Source organism: Vanellus vanellus (assembly GCF_965231255.1).
Source record: "Vanellus vanellus genome assembly, chromosome: 8".
Lineage (NCBI taxonomy): Eukaryota > Metazoa > Chordata > Aves > Charadriiformes > Charadriidae > Vanellus > Vanellus vanellus.
Genome location: NC_138913.1, coordinates 592,658 through 605,439, shown reverse-complemented (window position 1 = coordinate 605,439; position 12,782 = coordinate 592,658). Strand labels below are relative to the sequence as shown.

The following is a 12,782-nucleotide window of genomic DNA, read 5'->3' as shown; positions in this document are numbered from 1 at the left end:
GGCGTGAGCGCCCCGCTGCCCGCATCAAAAATGTCCAGTGATAAAAGCGATGGTATGAGTCGACGCTGACTGTGTGTGCCCACTCACACGGGGCGTGCGGAGCTCACCCCGTCACCCGTGAGGGAATCTAATAACCTACGGAAGCGGAATAATCCCCCCTTTTAGCACAATCCTTTCTGCCGAGCCTGAAGGCCGTTGCGGGGGCGGCCCGCAGCGCGCCGGGGGCGGTCGGGGCCTGGAGAGGCGGCGCCCGCCGAAAGGGCCGCGGGACGAGAGCTCTGCCGCCACAGCACCCCGCGGGCACCGGGGGCTCGGCCCCGCTCCGGAGGGACGCCCCGGGGCACCGCCCGCCCTTCTCGCAGGGCCTCCCCCCGCCGGGCCCCGCCGCCGTCCCCGCCCGCCCGCGCCGCCCCGCGGCCGGCGGCCGCCATGGCCCAGAGCCGCCGCGGCCTCCTCCCTCAGCCTGCCCCAGGCCCGCGGTCGCGCCTCCACGGAGGAACTTTTTCCTCTTAAATGTATTACAGAGGTGCCAAGCGCGTTAGGGTAACCGCACACAAAACACCAATCCTCCCGTTTTTCCCAGTGCCGCTTTCTGGTGCAGCCCCTGGTGAAGTGTCCCCCGTCCGGGGGGTTTGGGGATGGGGCCTCCGGGGCCCCCGCACTGCGTCCGCCGCCACTCAGCGTCCTGAGGCGAGCGCGAATCACCCCACCGCGGTACCGACCTGTGGGAAGACACCGACAGCGCCATGGGCTGGAGCCGGCTGCCCCGTCACACCCAGGTCCTGCCCGGGGCCACAGGCGAAGCCCCTCAGCTGCGGAGGGCCGAGGCACGCAGCCCACGCCATCGAGCCGCAGCGCGCTTGGGTCCGGCTCCAAGCGGTGAGCGAGAGAAGATATGGCGTTACCGCCTGCATGGCCACACGGCACAGCCCGGGCTGGCCTAGACACCACAGAAAGACAGAGGGACATGGGACTTCGCCAAACGTCACTTCTCCAGTGATCTCCGGACAGGAAAGGAAGAACTCGTAGTCCTTTAACATGAGCGCAGGCTGTCCGCAAAGAGAAACACAGTTGGTAATCACAAAAGCAGCACAGCACGTGGTATGAGCAGAAATAAATGCCCTTGCGTGCTCATGGAGGAGGAATCAAGGACAGGTACCAGCTCCTGGAACTCAGACCTGCTGCATCCCACCCCTCGGGAGGATGGATGTGCCTTCCTGGGGCACATGAATGGAAACACAATGGAACTTGCTCAAACTAAAATTTGAAGGGGCTGAGGTGCTAGACTTTCTCAACTGAAATCTGACCTTAGACCACAAAAGGTTGTGTATTTGTTACTGAAGAGCAAAGCTCCTTTGCAGCACAGACAGGCCCCGACCAGCCCAGTGCTGTCTCGAGCAGTGGCAGTAGGAGATGCTGCGACGGACAGGCACGTTTAGCCGCCCTTTACAGTTTGTTCCGCTCCTGCTCCTCTCCTCACAGCCAGAGGCGGTGCGTGGGGGTGGTCAGAGGGTAAATCCCTGTGTGTCACCCTGCTGTCCGTGAATCTGCCTGACCCCTTTCAGAACATCCTACCTGCCTCCACAGCATCCCGTGGCAGCCAGCTCCAAAGGTCACTTTCTGCTACATGAAAAGCTGCGCAGCGGCAGCTCTGCGCTCGCCTCATCCATCCCCTTTGGACACTCTGAGCGGCTCGTGTCAGCCCTCCCGCGGCCTGCTCCCCTTCCAGACAGGGTAACGGCCATCTCAGGCTCTCCTTATTAAGCATTTCTTCCACTGTTTTTGTAGCCTTTCCTTGCATGTTCTGTCCCCTCTTGGAGACGCAGGGGCCAATTCAGAGCCACCACAAAGCTGAGCCTCATCACTCTGAGGCCTTTCTGCTCCAGCGTGGCCCTGAGACACCATGGCTGCACCACCACCCGCACCAAACACACACAGCGCAGGGGTCGAGCCCGTTTCAAAGTGCTGCAAGTCCAGGAGCTGAATTACTTCTCTATTTGTTACACTGAAGCTACGGAATGATTTCAAAGAGTTGTATTACAGGAATAGGCAACAGCGCGGCTTCCCAGAGAATGGCATCCCACCTGAAGAGCCCACTTTCACACGCAGCTCCTGAAACACAGTAATTTCCCTAAAGAGCAGCCGAGAGCCACTAGCAGACACGCAGCAGTGGGCACGGCTGCCTGCGCCCACCCACGGCGCCAGACGGACCCCCGAGCATGGGGAGCGCAGGTCTGTCGCCCCGCCTCATGCCATGCAAGCGCTGCCGGGTGGCTGACTGACGTCGCTGGTGCCGTCACGCGTAAGGACGACAAAGAGCGGCTTTCCAGCCACGGGAAGCTGACTGACACCTGGTGCACAAAGCAGCACAGCCGCCGATACAGCCTCAGCAACACGATTGTTTGTCAACGAGCCTTTCTTCCCCCTCTCAGAAACCAAACGTTTAATAACAATGAGATGATGTTCTCACTTTGAGGAACTGCTCTTCCTTCCTCTCCCCAGGCAGCAGCCTCACCGCCTCTCGGGGAGAGACAGCAGCAATTCAAGGACCCTTTTCTGCCATTTTACAGTGTTCTTGCACAGCATGCCGAGTCGGCATTTAGAGCAGAGTACAACTTACCACTAGGAGAAAACTAAAACCAAACCCAAGCTTGACAGGAGTGGAGAGAAGCAAACAAAGGATTTCTGACAGGATCAGTTTAATCTTTGTTTCATCCCCTATTTTCAGCAGATTTACTAAACGCTTTTTTTCTCTTTAGGAGAAAAAAACCTATCCAGACCACCTGTGTGTAAGTGATCCAACTGTCGCTGTGTGGCAGAGCTCACACAGGACAACCCCACACACAGAGCTCACAAACGTCACACGCGAGGGAGAGGCGATGCAGACATCAGCTCCACAGGAAGGCAGAAGTGCTTGGGACCGTCTTCTCATCGACTTGATCCTCTGCTTCACCATCAGCAGGACATCAGCAACTTCACGTTCCAAGGGTCTCCTTTCTATTTCACTGCTCAAGAATGAATTGACAGTTACAGTCTCCTCTCCATAGAAGTTTCAATCAACTATTCAGCTGAAGGGCTTCTGTTCCCAGAAGTCCCCCAATTTGTCCCTTTTTACTTGCTCCAGCTGTACAGGAAGGGTGTAGCTGGTAAAGTGAGCTATCAATCACACTTTGGGGAAAAAAATACACTTAGCTACCAAAATGTTTTGTTTTCTAATTTGCATGCAAAGCTCGTGTTTCCCTAAAGGACTTACAGCAGTACACACACGTGCCTGTAGCAGGCCAAGAGCACCAAGCACAGCACCGCAGAGTGGCAGGGGCTGGCGGGGACCTCTGGAGCTCATCCAGTCCAAGCCCTGCCGGAGCAGGGGCACCCCGAGCAGGCTGCACAGGAAGGCGTCCAGGTGCCTTTGGGTCTCTCCAGAGAAGCAGACTCCACAGCCTCCCCGGGCAGCCTGTGCCAGTGCTCCGCCACCCTCACAGTGAAGAAGTTTTTCCTCATGTTGAGATGGAATTTCCTGTGTTCCAGTTTGCGCCTGTTGCCCCATCGCTGGGCACCACTGAAAAGAGTCTGTCCCTGTCCTCCTGACACCCGCCCTTTAGATCCACAACTGAATCTACATCTGAACTGAAGATAATTTTAGTGTATTACTTCAGTTAGTACTTTTTAATAGATATGTGCGTGTGTGTATATATACATCCCCTCCCCCCCGCCGTGGCTCTTCCCAGCCGTGCTGTGAACTGACACTTACCAGGAAGGGGGGACACTGAATTTCTGGAACACAGGACAGAGATGCTTCCTTGAGATCTGAAGACACCAAAACTTAGTTTCCAGTGTTGCTTGTTTTGTTTTGTTTCACCTAGGGCATAAACCTGGCCCGAGTCAGACACACACAAGGGTAAGATACTGAAGCAGAGGCTTGCAGGGGCGCTGACAGCACAAGCCCAGGCTCTGCGCGAGCAGGATGGCAGCGGCCCGGGGTGTCACCTCCAGGCTGCGCCCTGGCGCCGGCCCGGGAAGGCACACCGTGCCCTCTGCTTGGAGTAACCTCTTGGTTTCAACACTGCAGCACAGGGTCAATTGCTATTTTATATGTACCAGCGCAAAACCAAAACCAAATGGGTGACTGACAGCATCAGAGTTACGCTTTTCCTAGAATAAAAGAAAAGCATCTGTTACAAGAGAAGCAGCTGTCATTTCGTCATTATTCTGTTACTGGGTCACTGAGGTTACCTTTCTCCAGTTTAAGAAAAAAAAGTGCTACTGAATTTAGTTACACTGTAACAACATCTACAGCCAAAAAAAATTCAACAAAACTGCAGTTTAATTTCAGAAAATGTGTTAAAATATATATATTTATACATCAATTTGACACACTGCGTTAGTTTACACAAATGATGGTCTCTCTTGAAAGTGTATTTATGAAATGTACATTTTTAATTTAAATACTCAGTATACACTGCACTTAATCTGCATGTTGCATTTATTAAATACATTAAAATCTGCAATGTAACAAAACGTTTTCTGCATACGAAATTCAAAACACCATTTTAAATGAACAAAAGATGGCTCACTTCATTTATTTATTTTTAAACAACTAGTGCATAGCACACTAGCTCAGCTCCACCAACACCAGCTGTTCTTTCTTTTTTATTTGACATTGTTCACAGACTATTACATATTACAATAAGAGTGCTGGATAAAAACATGAGGTACGAAAGTGGTTCAAAGATTATAGGTCATGCAGATCATGCGAGACAGCAAAGAAAGTTGTGAATGAGAAAACACTAAATAAAAATACATAAAGAATGTGCATTATAAAATAAAAAAAAAAAAAAACAAAACAAACCTCAATTACACAGCTTTGCTTCTTTGGTTACAAAGTAGGTTGAACAATTTCACAGCTTTTTATTCCCACCCAAAAAAAAAAAAATTATACGAAATGTCAAAAAGCAGAGGAATCATGGCAATTTCTCTCTATTAGAAAGTAGAAACAGAAATGAGCAAAGTTTTCTTCATCAAAATAGCCCATCAATTATTTATTATATCACAATAACTGGTGACTACCTGTACAGATGCACTATGGTCTTCATACTTACACTCTATACAAAATTTACATTCAAGCTGGATCTTTACTACCGTAAATAAATACCAAAGGTAAATTGCCATTAGTGTTAGAAATATGCCAGGATTCTTTTGTTCAATTATTGCCTAAACAATTTATCTATTAAACGCAATCCCATCTATCATTTTACTGATACATACATTTATTAAAAAAAAAAAATTAAAAAAGTTCTGTGACATTGTTCATGTACATTATGAAAATAGCAGCCCTGTAATAAATAAAACAAATAAATGAAACTAATGTAGGCAAATGTTACTTATATCGAAAGAACAGTGGCTCTTCAGATGAATTGTTACCTCTTACCAGACAGCAAGGCTCAAAGTAATCCACGGGAAATGGAGACCCTGGAGAGCCACCAAAGCTCTGAGAAGACCTCACTCCCGCACGCCAAGCGAACGCACTCGCTGCCTGAAAACCTCCTGCTCCGACCTCCCTTGTGCGCCCATGACGTGGCGGACACCACCGCGCTGCGCGACATACCCGCGAGGGACAGCTCTCGGAGAGTGATTGTCTAATACTGAAAAGGCCAAACACACAACAGAAGCATGGCTGCTCGCTCTCGTATAAAGTGGGAAGGACGTCAGTGGCACACAGGGACAGACTGCTCTCGGGTTTTTTGTTCTCAAGGGAGGCAGGGAAGCTTTACGCTGAGGAGACATTCGGCTGCTGTGGAGGCTGCGTTGGCTGCGGAGGCTGTGCTATCGCTGTCTGCGCTTGTGAAGTGCTACTGGGATTGGCCTGTTGGGTTGAGAGTTGGGATAACTGATCGTTGTTTGAAAGAGATTTTAACAGTGCGTTTTCTCGTTCAAGTAAAGAGTTTCTTTCGACTAATTCTTTTATTTGTTCCTTCAGGACTTCCACTTCTTCTCTTACTGCATACATCAAATGGCTTTTCACTAGATCCTGCGGAGAACAAGTTAACAGTTACACCGAGGGAAAGAACAACGGTTTCGTTCCACTCCAACCCTGGAATTTACTATTTTACGGCTTTCACTGAAGTAAGCGGTAAGCCTGCAAAACTAAAGCACTCGTCGCTAAAATTATATAAATAAATTAGCCTTCAAGAGCAAATAGAATCATAGAATCAGTGAGGTTGGAAGGGACCTAAGATCATCAAGTCCAACCGTTACCTACCCTGATAAAAACACCACCACTCCTAAACCATGTCCCTAAGCAGCTCATCTACCCTTTTCTTAAGCACCTCCAGGGATGGTGAATCCACCACCTCTCTGGGCAGCCTATTCCAATGTTTAATAACCCTTTCAGTGAAAAAATGCTTCCTAATATCCAATCTAAACCTGCCCTGACATAAATAACCAAGCTCTAATTCACTGCAGAGTGGCTCTCGCATCAAAAGCTTTGTTCCCAGCATTAAGTTCTAGTCACCTGGGTCACGCCGAAGACAAGGACTGGCATTATGCTCCGGCTGCTCAGAGTGACACAGCAGCTCTAGAGCTCTGACCTGCAGGTCCCGGGCACTGAGGTGCACGAGAACTGAGAAATAAGAAAGCCTCTAAATCAGCAGAAGTTAAAAATTAAAAAAAAAAAAAAAAAAATAAAAATCAAACAGATGTAACAAAAATGTCGAGGATGGCACAGCATTAAGTGACAATTAAGAAAAAGTAGTAATGAACTTCGCTAAAGTAAGAGACTTAAATGTGCTATTTATTTTCAGCACCCCTTCAAGTTCAATCAGCTAGTTCTCAGAAATTCGTAGGAAAATTCTTTTATGAACACTTCTGGGCCAACAGTAAAAGCAATCCTGGTCTGTGGTCACCCCGTAGTTGACGCAGGAGCGGCTGATACAGGGATGGTACAGGCTCACAGACGCACAATACAGCTGGAAACTTATGCTCAGTGATGAACCACCAATCCTACTAGAAATAACAACTTAGTTTTTACTTACCATTGCCTGTTCTATTTTGTTGTCAATGGCAACAACACTCGCACCAGATGCACTGTAAATATAAGGAGAAAACTTTGTGAGCATTACCGTATCATTCAGTTAAAACTCTGCACCCACCGGCACTCGCAGGACCCTTCCAACGGGCCTTCGCTGAGAGGCAAAAGCTTCGGGTTCGGGAATTCAGTACCCAATCACGGGGTCGCCCCCCCGCCACTGTACCGCCCAGTACAGCTAGAGCTCTTCAGAGACACTGCTCCTTCAGTTTATAATTCCTCAGGCTATGCTTATGACACCCATAACCGGAAAAATGCATTAGAATAAACAGCAAATTAACTGCTTTGATTCCCTGCCTCATTTTCCAGCTTTCTTCACTGGGGAAAACAGGGATTCAGGGGACATTCATGGGGTCCTTTATTTCAGTTTTATTTCTGCTAAACTGCTTTTATAAAGCGTTGTTATAGTATTGGTTCTCTGGCTTTACTTGAAGACCACTGTGCAGTTCAAAGGTTCCTGGATGAGCAGTGCATTTACAACTCTGCAACCCAGCGGCAGCAGTCCGTAGGAGAGCGAGACGTGACCACAGCCCCAACTCCACGAGCGCTTACTCGGTTTCAACGATTTCTCACAGGATCACGTTTTAACACCTAAGAACTGCAGGGGCTGGTTACAGTTAGGGTCAGTCTCGTTCCAAAGACACGCTGGTGCGGGACCGTCCAGCAAAACACCTCCGCCGTCACCCTCAGAGTGTGTATTTACTGAGCCAAACGAGACACTGAACTACACCTTTGAATCCCGGGTTACGGCAATCCAGGCCTTCCTATTTTTGGCCCGTTTTCAAGTCACAATACCTGAACACCAGCCAGTCGCTCGCTCCTCACTCTCTGGAGTCAGAATTTCGGGAGGGGGGTGTCCCGGCTCTCAGGCAGACCCCGATCTCCCCGCGAGAGAGGAGCTGTCGCTCTGCCCGGGGGGTCAGACCGGGCACCCCCCACCGCACGCCCCATCCACACGTGGGCTCTGCCACCCCGTGCCCTCCCATGCTACATCTCCGGGGTCTGATTTTACCCCACAGCCCCGTGTCTGACACCAGACGGCCATGCTTGGACTATTTACCAGCCCCACCAGTGACGGTCGCTGATAATGCTCCCCCAGCGACGGCGGCCGCTATCAGCGGCGTGCAGCTACGTTGAAAAAAGTTAGCGTACGGGGAAAAGGCAAGGTTTGCAGTCATGCCTGGAAACTCGCCTCTCTGAAAATACGTAACGCGCTGAAGCCAAGCGTTAAGAAAAAAACTACCGAAGGCTTTTTAAAACGAGTATTGGCAATATGCTCAGCAGTGTTAGTTACATACGTGACACAAAGCTCAACTATTGAAAGAATATGACGCTATTTAGAGAGAGCCATTTTAACAAGCCTCGCAAGAGACAGTACCTACCACCAAGCAACAAGTAGAGGGAATCAGCGTTTTAGACTGAGGGAGTAACAGCCTCTACTTCTCAATTGAAGAAAACTTGTAATCTCAATCCAAAGTGCTAAACACCCATTTCAGAAGAAAATTGTTCCAGTATGTGCCTTCTAAGCCTCTTTCAAGCCCTACTCATGGTAAACCCCCTCAGAATAAGAAGTATCTATAATTCATGACAAGGTTAAGCATTCATTCTAACTTTACATTGATGTGTTTCAGATCTATCTGGAACTGTTAAAAATGTCTGTGGTGAAGAGCCACCAAAAGCCCCGAGAGTGCTGCATGTCCCTGACACAGCCTTTCACAAACAGCCCTCCACCAGCCCAGTGAGGCAGGTCTGATGCAATAGAGGAGCAAAATTAAAGCAAACAGCACACTTTGTAGTGGGATCTGCTTCTGCATCTTTACAGTGTAGACACCTTTCCTCAATACGTTTCCAGTTAAATTTGAGACTGGGACTTTTCTTCTGTTCCCGTTTCGCCCCTTTTGCAGTAGGACTGTTTAAGAAACGAAGCCCGTTACACCGCTCAGAGGGAAGGCATTCCAGCAGCTCCACGAGCGAACCTCTCCCGTGGGAGACAGGCAGTCTTCCCCTTCACCGCCCGCAACTCTGGTCCCTGCCGGCCACGCTGCAGAAGCACCTTTCCCACGCCAGACCTCGTGTTCCACGGTCTCACCTGCCTCTTAAACTGGCATGGTGTTCCCGGCTGGATACAGGACCTGTCCCTCCCCGCAGGTGGGATCTGAATGCAGCCAGAGAACTACCGCTCTCCCACCAACAGTGCTGAAAGCCAGGAGTAGTTTGCACACTACCATTACTCGTTTCAATGTTCTTGTTGCCCTTAACCCCAGAGCAGCCGGTGCCACCGCCGAAGGACCGAGTCAGGATTCCAGACGTGCTCCCTGCCCAAATCCAAATCCCGGTGTCCATCCTGCTTCCTCCAGCAGGCAGAGCCGGGACCCCCAGACCGCCCCGGGCGAAGTTCCACGCCAACAGAGCAGCCTTCGGCTCGTCAGGTGTGGTTTTAGCCTGATGACAGTATTGCATCTCACTTTCTGAAAGCATACAGGAACTAGGTTTTATGCTAGCACGGCTAGCACAAACCCGCACCAAGCAACGCAGGGCAGTGGAAAGGGATGCATTAGGCATATAAGACTTTTTTTGGTTTTGTAACTGCAAACGTCCCACTACCCCCTCAAACTGAGCTTTTGCAGCCAACCACCATGCGTACGCAGGGCCATCTAAGAGAACAGTTCAGTTTGACTTGGCCCTCCGAGTTAAGGTCACGTGAATGAAGGCGCTAACCAAACACAGGTTATATTGGTACACCACTTTCACTCTGAAGCCCATCAAGTACAAGGCAAGATTTATAATGAGTAAAAATGACAACGATTACCAAGTACAGTTTGCCATTTCCAGAGGTGGATGGTAAACCCAACGTTTTTCTACCTTACACACCAGATAAGCAGAACCCTATTTCATCTGGGAAATCCTCATTTTGAATGTTTAAAATACCCTAGTGGCTTAAGTGCATTTTTTTTTATATATATTTTGAAAGACCAAGGGGAAAACTAGATTTTGACTGCTAGTAACACCGCTTAGCTATAGCTCACAATCAGGTATACAGTGTTTGAAACAAAGTGTTTTATCAAATACTTAGAGCTTGCACCTCGGAATTCTTTATGTCATATTTTAGGAATATTTCTCCTATATGCCTACAACTCAAGAATAGCACTACAATTTTTTTTTTTTTTTTCTCAAATATCTTGCAATCAGAGCCAGAGAAGTGTCTTGGACAATCCCACACATATGAATTAGGAAAATGTGAAGGGAACCGGTGAGTCTAAGTGCAAGTCTGATTTCTAATGCATGTTCCACAATATGCAGCAGTCGCACTTTCCATCATGCATCGCATCCTTAAAAGCCTCCGTGTAATTCTGACTTAATTGCTGCAAAAACCTTTTCCTATGGAGACAAGGTATCCCAAGAGTACGGTATGATATTATTTGAAACAGGTTGCCCAGAGAGGTTGTTGAGGCCCCATCCCTGGAGGGGTTCAAGGCCAGGCTGGACGTGGCCTTGGGCGACCTGGGCTGGTGGAAGGTGTCCCTGCCCAGGGCAGGGGGGTCGGGACTCGATCTTCAAGGTCCTTTCCAACCTAAACCATTCTATGATTCTATGATGAAAGATGTTTCAGTATCATCAACAAGCTATATTGTTAAAGAAAGTGTTTGGTAGCCCTGTTAGCACAACACATACCAGTGTGTAACTTCACTGAAAATACAGATGTTACATCATGATGAAACAAGTGTTCTTTGTAAAGCATAATTTCGCAGTTCAAGAAAGCTTACTTACTATTCCGAAACTTGAACACTGTTCACAGAATGGGACAGTGAATAAAATAAGTGACTAATAGAAAAATTGAGGAGGAGTAGATGAGAAGCGAGCAAAAAAGGTTAATGTCTTCATGTTAACTTGCTAATGGCTGGAGGAAACTTGACCTTCAACATCACCTCACGTTGGCAGGCACCAAAACCTTGTTCAGTGGCAAATCCAACAAGCGCCACTGCACTCAGCTTGGTCTTGTCACCGCCAATGTCTTTAGATATAACTATCACCCCTTGAAGAGACACGTTCTCAACTTCAAAAGTCACTTCAAAACCGAGGTAGAAAGACTAGGAATCAAACTTCAAACTAGAGGTATCTGCAGCTTAATTCACTCCGTATGCTTAAAAAAAAGAACGCAGTGGCTCATCTTCAGAGATTCCACAGTCCTCAGTAACGTGTGTATTTTACACCAACGCAGGTGGCACGAGGAATGCGAGTCACAAACAGCCCTGCTTGGGCACTGTCAAGCACATTCAAATGAGACTGCGAATCCTACTGACTGGATGATACAAACGAATTTTGAAGCTTCAGGGTTTTCGGTCAGTAACAAAAATACATTTTCTGTGTTCAGCTATATTACTCACTACCCGCATACTACTTTCCCAAGGAATTTCTTAGCAGCAAGTCACCCCCCAAAAGACTGCCCGAACGCACGTTTTCTTGCTTTTTTGTGCTCTTGATATTTCTTCTAAATTTTAGCATCAAGAGTTACTATACTGTTCACCTCATGCGTTTAGATACATAAAACCTATCACTCGACATTGCTAATCCTGCAAGAGGGAAAAGACTGCCTGCAGAACAGACGACAAATGGGTACAGCGATGCTCGCGAGAGCCTGGGCCAACAGCCCCCGCAGGGCAACTCCGCCGGCAAAGCGCCACGTCTCCTTCGCTTTGGGTTAACGGGGCAAAGATGTTACACACGGCAGTCTCGGGCAGACACCCCTGAACCAGGTGATCTCCCCTGGCTCTTTTCTTGTTACTGCCTTCAATCAAATTAGCGAGCAACCTTTCTGGAAGGAACAGCGAGGGACCTCGAAGCGTTCCCGCGTTTGCTTTGCTGGCAAGCCAACTACAAACTGAAACAGTAAGCGTGTTAATTTATTCTTTCCCCTCATTGGTTTACTCATTTACAAGCTACCGTAGTGACTTAACCCGCCATTCGTTCATGTCTTACCACTAGTCGAGCTATTTAGGCCGTCCACAGAAACCCCGAAACAGTTAAGACACGTTTAATTAGCTTCCATCCAATTATGAGATTTTATAATGACAGCTTCCCAATACGATCAATTATCCAGCTTTGAAAGAGTATCTACCCTAGTATTTCAGATTTTCACCATTTTTCCTTGCGAAGCCACCTGAGAAAGTCTGAGGCGGTGAATTCGCAGACTCAGGGTTAGGGGCAGGTGCCCGGCTTCTCCGCAAGTCCACTGACGCGCCTCCGCCAAAGAGAGGAGAACCTGCTGCCATAGGGCAGGAAAGTGTTCTCCAGTTTCACTGAAGCTCTGAAGATCAATTATTCAACACAACATCGTAACTCATCTCAGAAGCAACGCGTGAGCTCTATAAAAGAATACTTCTGGGGAAAACCAAGATGATGTTTGAATTTAATTGGTTTGGATTTGTTGGTTGGGGTTTTGGGGGTGGGTTTTGGTGGGGTATTTTTTGACATTAAAGACAAATGTGTCTCCTTTATAGTTTCAGTAAGTTTTTGAGTTACACTAATGAACCAAACGCTCTTCCCTATGCATGAAGACCATCACATCGCCCACCGCTTCCATGAGAAGCATCAAAGAAACACATTTAAGCACAACACCGACTGGATCAGTGTGTTACATGAAATGTCTGCCTCGTCCTAAGACTCTTTTTTAAATTTCACATGGAGTTTTAGACTTTTA

The 12,782-nt window shown here is 48.3% G+C and overlaps 1 protein-coding gene across 2 annotated transcripts in view; it reads right to left on the bottom strand.

Moving 5' to 3' along the window:
• Positions 1-4,313: 4,313 nt before the first annotated feature.
• The window catches only part of TSC22D2 (TSC22 domain family member 2), a 30,180-nt gene continuing 21,711 nt past the window's right edge, over positions 4,314-12,782 (bottom strand). For both annotated transcript variants that reach the window (XM_082487167.1, XM_082487166.1), the window contains 2 exons: positions 7,032-7,083; positions 4,314-6,028 (listed from right to left, as the gene is read on the bottom strand). In XM_082487167.1, the coding sequence (XP_082343293.1) occupies positions 5,768-6,028; positions 7,032-7,083 (313 nt within the window). In that variant the 3' untranslated portion in view covers positions 4,314-5,767. The remainder of the gene's footprint in view (positions 6,029-7,031; positions 7,084-12,782) is intronic.